General features: G+C 44.1%; 1 protein-coding gene across 6 annotated transcripts in view; it reads left to right on the forward strand.

Moving 5' to 3' along the window:
* MAGI1 (membrane associated guanylate kinase, WW and PDZ domain containing 1) overlaps positions 1-17,861 on the forward strand; it is a 413,627-nt gene that overhangs the window by 323,844 nt on the left and 71,922 nt on the right. For all 6 annotated transcript variants that reach the window (XM_083156031.1, XM_083156033.1, XM_083156032.1 and 3 more), the window contains 4 exons: positions 979-1,061; positions 5,015-5,116; positions 5,209-5,391; positions 10,047-10,667. In XM_083156031.1, coding sequence (XP_083012157.1) covers positions 979-1,061; positions 5,015-5,116; positions 5,209-5,391; positions 10,047-10,667 — 989 coding nt within the window. The remainder of the gene's footprint in view (positions 1-978; positions 1,062-5,014; positions 5,117-5,208; positions 5,392-10,046; positions 10,668-17,861) is intronic.

Raw genomic sequence — 17,861 nt, forward strand, 5'->3', positions numbered from 1 at the left:
TTAAAGATGGTCAGATTAATGGATTTACTGGTAATATTATTATTAGTAGTAGTAGTATTTGTTGTTGTTGTTATTATTTTCCCAAAAGAATTCACTAGTTCTTAGTGAATTGGTAGGCTACTATCCCATTAACATTTGTGCTGCCACAAAATGGCTGCTGATACCGTAGACCAGTGGTTCCCAACCCTGGTCCTCAAGTACCCCCAACAGTGCACATTTTCCAGGTCTCCACACAGAATCATAAGTGACATAATTAGCTCCACCTGTGGATCTTTTAAAATGTGCATGAATAATCTGTGCACCTGCTGGAGACCTGGAAAACATGCGCTGTTGGGGGTACTTGAGGACCAGGGTTGGGAACCACTGCCGTAGACCACAATGTCCCAAACTCCTCCATTAGGAGCAGTCCAGGTTTTAAGGGGGGTGCCGGACGGGATCCGACAGGCTTTCACCCGATGTCGGGATCCCGACTGTCAAATAGAATAGTTGGCTCACGTAGCGATCACCGTGCCCGCAGCGTGGCGAGCACAGCGAGCTGTCTGGGTCCGGCCAGTCGGGATAATGACTGTCGGACCCCTGTACCACACCCTTTAAGGGTACCCATGCTTTAATCCATGTGGTAAAACAAATTAACTGTGGGTACTAATTAAGTCACCTTTGCTCAAGCATGGACAGCCTTAAAACCTGGACTGTATGGCAGAGTTAGGAAGCTGCTAGATAATGCTTGTCATTTGATATGTGTGTCCAAAATAGAAAAGTCCTGTATTTTTTTGGGGGTTATTTTCTTTGCCATCTTTATTAATTGTTCAGATTTTCCGACATGGACACAGTTTATATTTTGCTAGTTTTTATTTGTAAGTGATGCATAAGCTTCCTGCCTCTCCCCATCAGCTTTGTGTGTTGAGCCCTCAGTAGATTGTATTCCTGTCCTGAAATAGGTGCTATTACTAACCCGCGTCATCCTGTCTTCCTTCACAGTCACATAAACAGGAAAACACAGTACGAAAATCCTGTCCTCGAAGCCAAACGAAAGAAACAGCTCGGGCAGCAGCAGACAGAAGGTGAGTAAACCTGCGGACTCACATGTACATTAAGCAGTTTTATGTTAATACTGTAGGATATGGGTTGTGGGTATAATGCCAAGAGGAATGCATGGCCTGCATGAGGTCACCTTGGAGACTAAGGGGGGTATTCAATGTGTTGGTCACGGCGTTTGAGCTTGCTCGAACGCCGTGGCACAGTCCCGTTCTCAGTCAGCTCGACCGAGAACATGCAGGCAGGATTTAATGTCCCGGTAAGTAAAACAAGACATTTTTTTCCCTCAACACACTGAGCAATGCTAGTAACCAATCTAGAACACTACATGATAATAGAATTCAGAGATATTGGTTACATATACCTGCGCAGGTGTATGCTATGCCCCCAAGCCTCGTCAAGGCTTCTCTGTATATTGGGGGTCGCCTTGCTCCTTGCTGGTTAATCGTAGACCCAATTTAGGGTAACGGTGGTGTGGGGTGCGGTGCTCCTGGACTGGATGGGCTGGGTGCCTTTAGTGCGGCATGCGCTTACATTCTATTAACACTTTTCCCTCACTAACACTCTCTATCCTATTTTAATTACATTCATTTATCTCTCCCTTTTTATATAGCTTCGGCTTCCTATCACTAATTATTAACACTTAGTATATCACTGGCATGCCGCACTGGGCTTCCCAGCTTATTATGGTTTTTGGGGTGCCGCACCCTGCACCTAGATATAGCGCTAGGGACCCCCAATATACAGAGAAGCCTTGACGAGGCTTGGGGGCATAGCATACACCTGCGCAGGTATATGTAACCAATATCTCTGAATTCTATTATCATGTAGTGTTCTAGATTGGTTACTAGCATTGCTCAGTGTGTTGAGGGAAAAAAATGTCTTGTTTTACTTACCCAGTAATTAACCCCTCCCTCATGCACCTGGGAAATGCTACTGAACTAATTGAGCATCTATCACTATCTGTATGTAGGATTTAATGTCCCGTCTGCAGTGGGATGAGAAGGGGGCGTGGCCGCAAGTTGCGGCCGGGAAGAGGAGAGCTGCAGCCGGCATCTCGCCACTTCCCGCCCGTTCTCGGCAGAACGAGCCTGACAGCTAGTGAAGTCGGGCTCTTTCTGCTGAGAAACCCTGCTCAATGCTGTCGGGGAAGACAGCATTGAATAGGGCCCGGCGACTGAAAAACCCCCTTACACTTAAGAGAAGGGGCTGCATAAAGTGAATGAATGTTCTTTACAGCAAATCTCCCTATAGTCATCTACTTATAATGGAAGCCACTCTATAGTAGGCGGACTCAATACAAAGACACTTTGCTGTGAGTGATGCTCAAAATATCATGCACTGTTGGGGGTACTTGAGGACCAGGGTTGGGAACCACTAGGTTAAGGCATGAGATGCTATGTTAGTGTAGTGTGTATTCAAACACCATTGCCGCAGCCAAGTCAAACAGGCGCACTCAGCGTGCCCGGCCACGGATTTCTGCTAGCTTCAGGTGCTGCTTATAACACTAAGGGCTATTTCACATGCTCCGGCTCCTGCCGGGCGGCGAAACCCCGCACGGCCAGGAAGCCGCGCCGCACACAGAAGTTAGTAATGGATACAAATGTGTCCATTCACATGGGACGGCCACGGCCCGGCCACCTGGTTGCTGCCGGATCCCACCACTGGAAGGGACGGTTGCCAGGCTGTGGCCATCCCCACCATTCTAAACTCCTGAGTGCGGCACGGCTTCCTGGCCATGTGGGGTTTCGCCGCCCCGCATAAGCCGGAGCGTGTGAAATAGCCCTAAGGAGTAGGACGCACCCAAAGACTGTGCTGATTAATGTGATATACAACACCTGTATCTTGTATACCTTCTTGCATATACCTTCTTGTATATATAGAACCGGAACCACCCCAAATGTGCGCACCAGACTATTCGCCAATTCAATTAAAATGTCCTATACACAGGACTTGCATCGCGGGTTTGTGACTTGGCTGCCATATGCGATGTAAGAGAAGTGCATAAAAAAGTGGGGTGAGAACAATCAAGTGCCAATTTCATTAGCCGAGTCATACAGAAGGCTGTTAGTGTGCATAATGAAAGTACTAGAGGTATTGGGGTGTCTAATGGCTGATTTGTGCTTTCTTTTAAAAAACTTTCTTTGTTTACTTTCATTCGAAAAATGCCCCAAAAATTATGTTTTTGGGGTACTTTGAAGGGACATTAAAAAAAAGTAAAGCGATTATTAAAAAAAATACATTTTGGGTGCACAATCAACGAAAAAGTTGTTTTTTGGGTTAATTTGAGGACATATTTGAACCCCCAACAATAACAAATTAATTAAGCTAATTAGTCATTATGGAGAGGATGAGGGGGGAAGTTGTGTCAAAGGGTTCTGCAGAGTTCCCCAACATTTTAATCTCAAAATAAGGCTTTTCACCCTCGGTGGGGTAGGAACAGAAATATGCACGTTTACAGTGCCTGGATCCGTGCAAGTTTCTAACGGATTGCAAAATGAATTTGCAAAGGAACAGTAACTTGCACCTCATTAGATCAACCCTCAACTCTGATCATTTGCAACAATGCAAATCCTGTTTGGTTTATGTTTATTTCTAAATCAAGTACATTGCAGTTTACTAATGCTAAAACCTTGATTTCCTTTATTTAAAGCTGTGTTTACATATGAAGCAGGATTTGGTGCCTGAAGGTGTTAGAGAGTGACAGTGCTTACATTCAGGGAAGCTGTGGATAGAGGCTGCATTCTAATTGTGTTTCACTGGGAGTGCTAAGCGTTCACTGCTAAGGTCACTCTGTGTAAGAGATCCACAGGGGGGCACCATGAGACAAGTAATACTCAGCAGACAGGCACGATGCACGCCGGGAAGCTCAAGTAAAGGATTGAAGTCTCTAGAGGTTACAACTGGTGCACACAGTTTGCTGTGGCACGTTGTGTAATCATGTCGTGATTTCGGAGTTTTGTTCTGCAGAGCTTACAGTAAAGGGTTTTATATCCTACTTTATTAGTCATATAGTCACAATTTGTAGAAAAAAGAGCTTACGCTTTAGTCACGTCTTGTGTAGGCCACACATCAGAACGGTTTGGCCTCAAAACACCCGATTTAGATACATTCACAACCGATTATATGTAAATTGGGCATGTTTTGGGACGATTCCGATCCGATGCACGTCCCCGCAGGTCGTTTGGTCTTTTTCAGTCATCGCAGCAGGTAGGATTTGAAAATGACCCTTTCAACTGGGTACCGATTGGGAGCAGATCGTATGCAGATCGTGCGCAGATGGTGTTCTTCAGCAGATCGCGAGACGATTGTAACGATTGTCTTACGATCTGCTCCCGATCTCAGTCGTTCTGGTGTGTACCAGCCATTATTTTCCCTGTGCTAAGACTCGCAGAAACTTTTGTGGACGTTAGAGGATGGAATGGTGTACAGTAGCTGGACATTTTATTGGGCTTAACCCTTTGAGGTCCGCACCACAAATAAAGCAAAGGAAAATTTTTGTTCAACCAACAACAATCAACCGTTTTTTTAAATGAGACCCCACAGTTTTTGAGCTATAGGCCTCTACCAAACGGTTGAGAAATCCATTTGTAATAAACTTTTTTTTTGGTGCGGACCTCACAGGGTTAAAGAGAGGAAAGGAAAAAGATTTACTTAAGAGTTTCATTATTTAGCACACAAGACCTGATTCATATTTCTAAGTAAAGCATTTATATATTTTCTGTGCAGAGCAAATACAGCCTGCTTTTACATGTAGCCCGCAAATGTTATACCGCTTTGTTTTAACATTACAATGTATATTTTCATTGGATAACGCCCCACACAAATCTAAATTTGTGCTTGTGACATCTGCCCCCTGCAGTGCAGCATGGTTTTGTAGCTTTTTTTTTTTTTCTTTTACTTAACTTTCACACATGAATCAGGCCCATGGACTAAACCAAGGCGCGTATTGATGATGTGCATATTTTTATATTACCAGTGTGGCCCGGAGAACTCCCACCTATCGCACCTCCGCCAATTACTCTGCCTAACAACCTCACCCCAAAAAAGAAGGAACCGGCAAGAGACCCTTCCACCCATGGTACAGTTTGACATCCTTTCAAAACAATATTAATGTGTCTTTATTAAATTAACGGTGATCTTTTTAAACAAGGATTTTATCTCTTGTTTCAGTGAAAGCATTCTTCACCCGGAATCCCTCGGAGTTAAAAGGAAAATTTATTAACACAAAACTTAGGAAAAGTACCCGAGGTTTTGGTTTCACTGTGGTTGGTGGAGATGAGCCCGACGAGTTCTTGCAGATAAAAAGTCTGGTTCTGGACGGCCCTGCTGCTCTTGATGGAAAAATGGAAACTGGTAATTATTATTATTATTGTTATTATTATTATTTTTTTTTATATTATTATTGCTTTTAATAAGAAGTAGTTTAATGCCAGTTGACCAGTCCACATGTAGATATTGAGAATTGAAGGTTGTAGATTTCTACAAGTAATGGCAGATCCTAAAAGAGGAAGTAGTTATTTTGACCAATCACATTGTAGCTATCATTTCTCTATTTGATTCTAGAAAATTATAGGCAGAATCTGATTTAATGATAAAATATGTTCAATATTTAGTAAATTGTCAACATATGGGTGACGGTTCAGATCGACAGGTACAAAAAAGTTGACATGACAATGGTGGACACAATTTTTTTTATTTAGGCCAAATGTTCTATTATTCCATGTTTTGGAACCACCAACAGTACGGATGTGTAACCTCACGGGCTCACCGCAGGTTACTATTCCTAATATATGTCCATGTGAATAGTAACTTAAGCAAATGTTGGGAAAATATGTGAAAAACACAGAAAACGTGTCGACTATTTGTGTATCTACCATTGTCACGTTTACTTTTTTATTTTACCCACCTTCAGCTTTCAGGTATACTATAGCGTCCTCTGGAACCATCTAACGGTAACTTGATCTTTGTGACATCGGGCCTTATTCAGATCTGAGCTCAGTACAAATTTGTTTGGAAAATGGGCAAAACCATGTGCACTGCAGGTGGAGCAGATGTAACCTTTATAGAGAGAGTAAGATTTGTGTGAGTTATTTTGTTTCTGTGCAGGGTAAATACTGGCTGCATTATTTTTACACTGCAATTTAGATTTCAGTTTCAACACACCCCACCCAAATTTAACTCTCTTTGCTTTGGTTACATCAGCCCCACCTGCAGTGCACATGGTTTTGCCCATTTTCCAAACAAATTTGTACTGAGCTCAGATCTGAATAAGGCCCATCGTCTGGGGTACATTTCTTTGACATTGCAAAGGACCTACTGATGCGTTTTACAATTTTGTCAAATTGAGACTGGCGCGTTTTACAATCAACGCATTTTAAAAAATTGGTAATTGGAAAAGTGCGTCTTTGTTATCCGCAAAAAAAATCTAAATTCAACATGTTAGAAAACAAAATAGGCTACAGTAATAACAATCACAGAAATGACCAATATATTTTTCATGTAGTTTAGTAAGATAATAAAAAAAAGAATACTTCTGTTCATTCTGGCATTCGCTTAATATGGAGAGTCCCCAAAAGCGGTGGCATCTGTGCCTGTCGGTGTATACCGCAGGTGCAGTGTCTTTACTGTAGAGCACATTTTATACTGCAGCAGCGCACAGCACATCCGCTGTCTGTTTTTTAGCTTCCACTTTTCAAGGCTTTTTCATAAACTTTATTGGCAATGCTACTAAATGCACACGGTGCGGCAGCTATAACCATAAGTATGTGAATAATCATTCTTCCACTGAGCAACTACTTATCGTGTGAAGAATTCTGGCTGCCCACGAACAGAGCCGGTGGAGGGATTTTATCTCATCAGCAGCAGATATAATCCTCTTCTGCCTCTTGTGAGGTTATGGGTCATAGTGCTGACAGTGTCTAGGTGAACACACAGAAAAGGTCAACATAAGTCAACCTTTTGTTTGTCGAATGTGCATGTCTACCATATGTTGTTTACCTATTGAACGCCAACCTAGATGCTGTTGTTCCACATGCCGATCCCCTCTTGTGGATAGGCAGCCTTTGCGTTGCTTCCTGCACCTCTGGCTCAGGTTGTGGGATTGTGCAAACCATATTGGACCCAAGATGAACAGGTGTGTATCTGGACTGTTCGTGTTCCTTCATGTGGATCTTTAAACTTCACATGTGTTCTCTTTCACTAGGCTCATTGCCTGCGCCCGTTTCAGTGATAATCTGCTGGTTGTCCTGTTTGTTGCTCAGTCTGAAGCCTCGGCTCCTATCCAATCAGGTTCTATATTCACTACTGTGCACTACAGGAACATTTGAGTGACAGATTGCATCTATCACCCATCTGACACTGATTGTCCTGGTGCAGAACTCTATGCATTTTGATGTTGACCATAGTCTATGAGTATTTGCTCCTTCTTATTAAACAGATTTTATGTGCTTTGGAGCGGGTACATAGGGGCTGTTTCCAAATCTGCTCCATCTCAGGCTTCTTTCTGTTCCTTGGTTTATGTGCAGCCTTAAATATTGTGTAGGGATCAGACTGTCCTCATTGGTTCACACCATTATATCACTGGCTTAACTGCATTAAGTGCATTGTTTAACCTCTTTCTAAAGCAACACAGTCCTTCCCCTCTGCCTGGGTTGTACTGATACTTTGCTCTGGAACATTGTTCCACTCCTTTTGAAGATGGTGGTGGTTTCTGTGCCAGTACTGCATCTGTACGACTGAGAATATCACACTTCAACAAAATATGTTTTCTAGTACTTCTGGCACTTTCATCCTTGCTGTAAAGCAGTTGGACCATTGTGTATCTTCAAATAATCATTGATGACTACTACTTTATCTCAGTACGCATTGGTCTAGCTCTTCCCTGTGTTTCCCATCCAGATTGTACTGATCTATTATTGCTGGCTTTTGGAATGTGTCTTTGAAGTTGTCATTACGTTTCGTCACCTAATCCATCCTTATCATGTTTGGGAGATGTTCTTCATCTGGTTGCCTTGCTGCTTCGGTGGTTCACGTATCTTGGATATTGGTGCGGTATGCAGGTGTAGTTAATAGGCCGGTCCTGCTTGATGGTATGGACATCTACAGTTCACTGCTAACTCCTCACGGCTTTCTCCTTCTGTGACTCTTTTGTTGTTGTGCAACTGTCACACCATTGCTTTGAGAGATGTTTCCAAGATCTGGTACATGTATTATTTACTGATATCCCTCTGTCATTTGTTCCTCCAAAGTCACACACACACTGTCCACGAGCTGCAGTAACTAATAGGAGCAAGGTGAGTGGACCTGTGGTTTATGATACGGAACACCATGCTTGGATTGCCGGATCCAGAATGTTGCTGTCCTCACGTAGAACACTTTTGAGTTGATGTTGATTGCTTGCTTTGTTCAGTTGAGTCGTTCTAAGCAGACAATCTCCAAGTAACCCAGATTCTAGCACGCCAAAATTTGCTTGCAGGGCTTGGCTGAAGACGGTAAGCCTGGTAAGACGCACAGAAACGCCACGTCTGTACTGATAATTATATCTGTATGTGGCTTTTTTTCAGCATGGGTATTGTCCTCTTGCGCCTTTAATGCTGATTCTGCTCTGGGCACCTTGTCTTACCGTTCTCACTGTTTTCCGCTTCTATTAATCCACAAGCTCATCTTTGACATATTCAAACGTGAGCATTTTATCCGGCTGATCATCAAGCGCTGGAACAAGCATTTCATAGTTGTCTGGGAGACTACTAAATAGCAGTTGTGCTCTGTCAGATTGGCCACTGCGACTGTCATTGATTTGCTCTGAAACTTAACAGCAGCTTCGTACACAGCAGCAAGGAACATCACAGCAGCTGTCACTTCGTGGTTCGTCTTTTACATGTTTATGTTTTTATTTTTTAAACTTTTCTAACCGTAAAACTAGAAAACAGTTCAGCAGTTTAGAATACACCTTATTTTATCAATGGTCTTCCCAGTCCAGCAAATTGGATTGTAACATAAGGAAGAGTAGAGGACTGGAGCTGACCTAGACATTCAGTCAGCTAGGATGCAAGATGTATTCATGAGATTAACACCTGATTGGATGCCTCCGCTCCTGTCCAATCAGGTTCTACATTCACATCACATGTGCCATCCTGGTAGAATTGAATTAACCACCCATTTTTGTCTCGATTTCACTGGTCCCAGCTTTCCCTGATCTAGAACAGTACAATCCTATTGACAGAGGCATAGTCAGAAAGTTTTGGTCCCAAAAGCGAAATTTGTTAGGTGCCCCTGTCCAAATGATTCTAGACAGACACCTCTTTATAGCAATTAATTTTATGCCTCATAATAGTGCCCTAGTTCATTTTCTGAACCATAGTAGTGCCCTAGTTAATGTTATGCCCCATAATAGTGTCCTATTTAAAATATTGTGGTGCCCTAGTTCATTGTAGGGCTGACAGTACATATTATGCAGCGCCATACCCCCAGTTCACAATATGACATACAGTGGCCCCAGTTCATATTTAGACAAATTGCAATGCCTCCTGTTCATAGTATGCCACACCATGGTGCCTCTACTTCATATTGTGCTATATTATTATGTAATATTATAATGTCACCCAGTTTATTTTATACCACGTTACAATGATTCGTTCCTGGGACATACTAAGATACATATATACTATGCTCCAAAGCAAACTATTTAATACCAATGGGTAAAAATGAATATAACACATGTAACTGTAAGAGGAAAGGTGGCCCCTCTCAACTCCTGGCCCCATAGCAGCTGCACTCTCTGCACATATGGTAGCTATATCCTTGTATATACCACATTAAATACTAGTGACCTACAGAGTATACGTTATCAGAGAGGATTATGTAATAATACAGATTCATTTTTTAAGTGTATTTATTTCCTTAAATGTTTACTTTTCAGGTTTCTTTAATTACATTATTTAAACACGCCTTTAATGATTTGTATGGTATGCTGTGCAAAAAGTGTAATCCTGTCTTTTCCCCCACCGCAGGCGACGTCATCGTCAGTGTAAACGAGACCTGCGTGCTCGGATATACCCACGCTCAAGTTGTAAAGATCTTCCAGTCTATACCGATCGGCGAAAGTGTCGACCTTGAACTCTGCCGAGGTTACCCTCTTCCTTTTGATCCCGATGACCCCAACACAAGTCTGGTGACATCTGTGGCAATTTTGGATAAAGATCCCATCATTGTCAACGGACAAGAAAATTATGACTCCCCATCTAGCAACAGCAGTAAAACTAGAAAAGCCAATAACTTAAAAGAACCGAGGCCTAGCAGCCCTGTGGACATATCTACAAATGGTTCCCATGGTTACCCTAATGACACAGTCTCGTTGGCGTCTTCTATAGCAACGCAACCGGAACTGATTACAGTGCATATAGTAAAAGGGCCAATGGGGTTTGGCTTCACCATAGCGGATAGTCCCGGTGGTGGAGGCCAGAGAGTGAAGCAGATTGTAGATAGCCCACGATGCCGTGGCTTGAAAGAAGGAGATCTCATTGTGGAGGTGAACAAGAAGAATGTGCAGACTCTAACCCATAATCAAGTTGTGGATTTACTGATCGAATGTCCAAAGGGGAGCGAAGTGACACTGCTGGTGCAAAGAGGAGGTAAGGTTACAGGAGTTTAAGTCAATATATTATTGCACAGTCTGCAGATCCAGCTGGTCTGATGGTTCCATGGTTTGTGTCCTAGAACTTTTAGCGTGACGGTGTTCCGTATGCATCAGAATTGAAGGCCTTATTACATGCAATATAGCTGTAAACAACGATTTAACAACTTTATCCACTTTGTGTGGTATTATCTGAACTAATAAATGTCAAATCCAGTTAGATGATCCACAAGATGAGTCCAAATCATCGGAGATAGTTACCCCACTCTCATGTGGAGAGGCAGGAGAGACCCTCCACACCTGAGTTCCAGATCTGGCTGGAGACAGGAGTTCCATGCCTACAGTTGGCCCTAGACTACATGATAGTACAGATGACTGCCATCGTTCCAATCCCAGGGCAAATGCTCAATATAGGGAGGTCAATCCCAGAGCATTTGCCCCGGGATTGAACACTCTAATAAAAAAAATGGCCCCTCCCCCAAAGAATTTCTAAACCTACCTACCCCCCCCCCCCCCCCCCCCTGACCTGCCCTGCCACATACTGCAGCAGTGGGGACAGTGAAACAGTCCTGCTGCTGCCAATCTCCGGTGGGCGGCTGAGGGCAGCATAGCTGGCGGCTGTCTGCGTTTGGGACAGTGTGCTGTGTTGACAGGCATAGCGGCGGCCAGGCTGCGCAGAGTGACGTAATGTCAGGGGTCATGATGTGCAGCCTGGCTGGGCGCCGCCATGCCTGTCAGTACAGCGCACTGTCCCGACTCCGGAACAGAGGCACCGGGGATAAGAAGCATTCAGCCGGGCAGCGTCTGAGCCATATTCTAAGGTGCTCAGCGCTGCCCAGCTTTAAACAAAAAGTTAATTTTGGCTTGGGGTACTAATCCCGGGATTTGAAGCTTCAATCCCGGGATTCAAATCCCGATGATTTTAGGCCCAAATCCCGGGATCCCGCCGATCCTGATCCCGGGATTGGCCTCCCTAGCTTGATGGCTTATGGTGGCAGACATTCTTTATTCCTAGGCTGGTATGATAATCAAATCAGACCATAAAGACCGTTATTCGGCTGTTTAAGTTATACTAGCACCCTGTACCTTTCAAAACCCATGCAGTTCCTCTCTCCCGCCTGGGTTGTCACTGTGTGCTTTTGTTGCTTGTAGTACAGTCTGGACTGTATTGATATACAGGCCACAATGTGATAAAGACACCACAGCAGACAGCGACACCTCAGGCAGGAAAGAGGAACTGCGCAGGTTTTGAAAGATGCAGGGTGCTAGAATAAACACTACTTGAATTATCATTGTTCAGGTCTAAGAAGTGAAGAAATAATCGCTAGTTTGATTTATCGGGCAGTGTATGGCAAGCTTAACTGGGAAAAAATGGGAAATAAAACCATTAGGATTTCTTTAAGGGGAAAAAACCACCCAACCGCGTTATAAAAACTTTTTTGAAACATCTCATCTTTAAATTGTTTCTTAGTAGATCAAAGGTCTTCAGTTTATACAATCTATGTAAAAACCGACATTACTGCATTATGCTCTGATTTTAGTACAATATGGCTGAATTTACAGTAAATGCATGGCTGACTGATTTGAACTTGGTCAGCTGTCGAAATGCGGAGTTGGCTCCAGTCGGACTGAGTGTCTTTATTCCCGCATAGTATTTAGTGTCCTTTCTTTAATGCTGAATTAAAAATAACTGTATGCTAAAGATGACTATGCCCTACAGCAGCCAGGCCAAAAAGGTTATAAGGCAAAGCATACCGCACCAGGTACATTTTCTTGCACTGTACCCTGAGTTACTAATTAAGTCACCTGTGCTTAAGCATGGATGGCATTGACACAGTCGGTTAGGGTGCCTTGAGAACCGAGTTTGGGAATCTTTGGTCTATAGTCATACTACATTGGGACTTAATGTGCCAAACACTGGAACATAAGTTTGGGTACTTGTTTCCTAGAACGGCCACAATCGTGAGTGATCGTGGCTCTTAATTAAGGGACACGATCCTCACGATGTGGCCGATTTTTTACAATTTTTTCACTTTGATTGACAGAAATCGGGTCAATCGGTCGGTCGCGACCAATTAAAATCGGCCGCGATGCGACCGACCGATTGACCCGATTTTTCCATAGACTTCAATGTTAAAAAATCTTTTAACATTGAAATCGGTCGGTCTTGTGCCATTATAATGGCACAAGATGAGATGGACTTGATTAAGTCCATCTCACATAGGGAAAAATGATAAAAAAGGTGAAATGGGCCAATATGACCCATTTCACATTTTTTATGTGCCCGCCATGACCCCACGATAGACGTGAACCCGAAGCGTGGCGAGCGCAGCGAGCCCGCGAGGGGCGGCGGTGCGCGTCCTCCGACCTTTTCATTCCCCTACTATCCACTAGGGCGTGGAGTGAGAATATAATAGTGTGGCGAGCGCAGCGAGCCACCGAGCCCGAAGCGTGGCGAGCGCAGCGAGCCCCGCGAGGGGACGCGTATACCTGTGAAGTTAGACGCGTCCCCTCGCGGGGCTCGCTGCGCTCGCCACGCTTCGGGCTCGGTGGCTCGCTGCGCTCGCCACACTATTATATTCTCACTCCACGCCCTAGTGGATAGTAGGGGAATGAAAAGGTCGGAGGACGCGCACCGCCGCCCCTCGCGGGCTCGCTGCGCTCGCCACGCTTCGGGTTCACGTCTATCGTGGGGTCTAGCACACTTATTAACATTTGGGGGGGCAATTTAAACAAATCTGGTGAAAAAAAAAAAAAAATCGGGTGAAAAATCGGTCGATCGGATCGGTCGCATCGTATGCGACCAAATCGCATGCGATGCGATCGATCCGATTTTTTATCTTACGACCACAACGATCTAAATCGTTGTGGCCGTTCTAGGAAACAAGTACCTAAGTTTGTTTATGATCTGAAAGAGAGGTTAATGGCACTGTAGGAATAAATGCAAGCTTTCAGTTTTGTGGGCCGCTCTGTTATTTGGCAGGTATGGTGAAAATGCTTTTCGTTATATTGCTGGTCTTTAGAAGGTGACGAGAGTTGAAATGAAACATTAGTGGTTAATTGGTTGGTCGACACCTGAAATAGGTTTTTTTTGTCCCGAATGTCGACATGGACACCTTCAAAGTGTACTGCGTCCCCTGGCATGGCTCGCTGTGCTCAGCATATTTATTTTCTCCCATGAGAATGAAATACTGCCTGTCATCACATGTCGGTGAAAAGCTCATGTCAACATTTTGACTGTCGACCTAATGCTTGTGTCGACCTTCTAGCCCATCTTTCTAGGCTCTCAAATGTAGTGTCTCCTATATTTGACTAACTCTTAAATATATTCTCCTGCCCGCACGTAGTGCTCATGCTAGCACCCTGCACCTGTCACAATAAATCCAGTTCCTCTTTCCTACCAGGAGTGTCACACACGGCTCTGATGCTTCTAGCACATCATGGTCTTTATTTCAGTGCTGAGATACAGATCAGAGTGTGCTAGAAGCACAAGAATGAAGAGAGACACCCCTGGCAGGAAAGAGGAACTGCACAGGTTTGGACAGGTGCAGGGTGCTGGAGTGAACATGGACAATGGGACTCTTAGTCCATCATTTCTTGGGTGTATCAAACCTTCTAATGGTGTGTACACACTTGTACAATCTGCATGAGATTTTGACTATATAATCAAAATCTCATTGGGATCGCATGTAGCTCGCATGGGTTTTTGACCCTTGCGATTCCAGATGCGCGCTCCCGTATCACAAGCAGAAAGTCTGGGCTGCATAGACTATATAGTGCAGATCTGCACTATAGTCAATGTTGTATGCAGATTGCATGCATGATCACGTCAGGATCGCAACGGACGGTACTTGCACCATATGTGTACACACCATAAAAGGAACAAGTGGCTGTGTTGCCCATAGCGACCAATCAGATTGTAGCTTTCATTAATTTAGTACATTTTATGAACAGATGGCGATAATCTGATTGGTTGCTTTGGAAATCCCCTCCGCTTGTCCTCTTTAAAAGGTATCACATTGCTTCTCCTAGTTTGTATTTGTAGTTGTATCCAATTATGCAATGTGGTCATGGGTTCAATTCCCACCATGGCCCTAACTGTGCAGAGTTTGTATATTTTCTAGGTGCTTGCGTGAGTTTCCTTCGGGTACTCCAATTTCCTCCAGCCAAAAATACACTGGTGGGTTAATCAACAAAATTAGCCCTAGAATATATGTGTGTGCGTGTACATGTGGTAGGGAATATAGATTGTAATCAGACCTTTAGTACATGGGTGGCCAATCTTTATATGTGGAGATTACAATCGAGTTCTAATTAGGCCGTACGCAGCTGTATTTAGGATACGTGCGCTGGCCCCGTTCACACAGCGCTGCAGAACTTTTGTGGTGGTGCCGCCTAAGTAAAATATAATAATTATAGTGTAATCCCTACTGTTCTAAGTAGAAACATTTTGCAATGTGTTCATTAAGAGCCTCTTCCTCCCAGTTGGGGAATTTAGCGGTGGATAGTGTGCGGATTACTGTTATACATGCTGTTTTCTTCCCCTCTTAAAATGGTTGGTGATTTATCGCTGTGCAGTAGCTCATCCTGGACATGAAAGAGTGACTCCGTCTGTTGGTGCCGCCCCGCTGAGCTGCCTCCTTTTTATACACGCGGCATGTCGCAGGGAGCCACAGTGATACGTGTACCCCATACCTGCACTAATCAAAAGTCCTCTCTAGGCTTTGACTGTTAAATAGCAGATATTACACAAACAGCACAATCTCCAATAGATTATAATTAGGACTTTATTCATATTTCATGGGCTGAAAAATCCCTGATTGGTACATGAAATATAGAGGACATAGAAACCGTTATAAGGTAGAATTAATATTTGACATTAGATTTGTTAAAGAGCAAAACATATTCGTGATGTTCCGTGTTGCGCAGGGTGCCGGCGCGGTCCCGACAGTCATTTACACGACGTCGGGATCCAGACTGTCAAAACGGCGACAGACGGGTGCCCGACGGCCACGTGCTATTTTCCCTCGTGGGGGTCCACGACCCCCATAGAGGAAGAATAGAATCGATGTCGAGTGCAGTGAGTCCGCAAGGGGCTTTGTTGCGCTCACCATGCTGTCTGAGTCCGGGCAGTCGGGCTAATGACTGTCGGGATCCCGACTGTCGGAAACCTATACCACACCCATTGCGCAAACAGTAGTGTTTCCCTGTAGGGTCACGTTAATGGCCATGATTGGGTTCGGGCTCCTTTTATACGGGCAAGAGGAAATAAGACTACGACAGAACACCGCCCTGGTTAAATGCGAATTGATTGTAATAAATGTTTTTGGTGATATGAACCTATTTGGCTACTCTTCTGGGTTGGCCAGATGTTTTCCTGAAAACTTTGGTGGCACTCCCAGAACTGTGGGCAAGTCTCCCGGACCTGGCCCACCCACTTACTCCACCCTGCTGCCGCCCAACTAAAGTGGGCGGACCCTTGGGCTATGAGGCAGTTAGTGTAAAATTGCAACATCAAAGCAAACGAGGGCCAGATGCATCAAGCTTCAAAAAAGTGATAAAATGGAGATGGATAAACAACCGACCAATCAGCTTCTAACTGTCATTTAGAACCTAGACTAACATGGCGGTTAGGATCTGATTTTCCGGTTGTTTATCACTTTTTGAAACTTGATACATCTCAGCCACGTATTGAAACCCTGTACCACCACCAATTTTAAGCCACGCCCCGTCTGTGCCACCGTGTCTGCCCCCTACTGAACGATTTTTGTATTTTGTGGATCACTACTGTGAGACACTAACTAGAACACTTTCACTGCGCACACACTGACACCATCACCTGGTACTTCTACAAAATACACTAATAGTAGCATTACTACTAGTCTATACTATTTAAGACACCACTACCACATGCTGCTTCACATTAAAAACAACATGCTACCACTAAATATATTTATCTAGTTAAAAGCCCGTCAAAATGACAGCTTCTGCAGTGTAATAGATCAGTGTCCCTGCAAAAATGGTTTTCACTTTCTGTTAAGGAGTAATTTGTTCTGTTGATTGGTCGCTGGCGGTTAGTGGGCAGAGCTATGGGCTGTCATCACAACCGCACAAACACCACCACATGTTCTGCTTCAATCTGCTTTCATGGTATGAGGAAACCCCCTCCTAGTGCGCCACTTGTTTTACAGTAGAGATGGCCTGCATACAGGAATAATGTAAGCCATGCTCGCATTGGTTGATGCCTGGTGTGGTTCAATGAAAGTAGCTTTTCCATCTGCAACAGTGAGCATGACGAGATTGCCAGTGGGCAACGTAAAAAATCCTACTTACAGTAAAAGCATCCGTCTGTTCAAATGCAGACGATGTTGCAGTGGCATGGAAATTACCTAACAATTTTAGGAGTAATTTCAGATAGTTAGCCCTGTGTCCAGCTCCCGTATACAGTGTGTGCTATGCGCTATTCAACACTCCGTGCTCAAATTGCAGCTTAACAAAATAGTGCTAAGTCGCCAGCTGAGAAAGTCACTGTGGGCCCGTCTCCAGTCCCTGCCAGCGCTACTTACCATGCACTTCTATGTAGCTCAAGTCTGTCAGCTAATCAGGGAGCATTCACCTGTAAATGGGTTTTAAACCATATTTGAGAAAAGCTTTCCCAGCATGAAGTATTCGTCTGTTCCGTCAGAGAATTTCTTTATTGATAAGTTTATCTACCAGTTTTCTCCTTTGCAAATTCTTATCTGGCTTCTGCACAAAGAAGATAAAGTTTGTCTGGTGCCTGTTCTTTAAACCTGTGATAGCAATTTCTAACTGACAGCATGTTGAGAAATGCATCTCCAATGACTGTCCACGTGTGCCTATTCCTTCGTCTCCAATGACTGTCCGCGTGTGCCTATTCCTATGTCTCCTGTATGTCTGTCCGCGCGTGCGTATTCCTACATCTCCAGTATGTCTGTCCGCGCGTGCGTATTCCTACATCTCCAGTATGTCTGTCCGCGCGTGCGTATTCCTACATCTCCAGTATGTCTGTCCACGTGTGCCTATTCTTACGTCTCCAGTATGTCTGTCCTCGCATGCGTATTCCTACGTCTCCGGTATGTCTGTCCTCGCATGCATATTCCTACGTCTCCAGTATGTCTGTCCTCTCGTGCCTATTCCTATGTCTCCAGTATGTCTGTCCGCGTGTGTCTAT

The sequence above is a fragment of the Crinia signifera genome, chromosome 8, assembly GCF_055691185.1.
Source record: "Crinia signifera chromosome 8, ASM5569118v1, whole genome shotgun sequence".
In the NCBI taxonomy this organism is placed as follows: domain Eukaryota; kingdom Metazoa; phylum Chordata; class Amphibia; order Anura; family Myobatrachidae; genus Crinia; species Crinia signifera.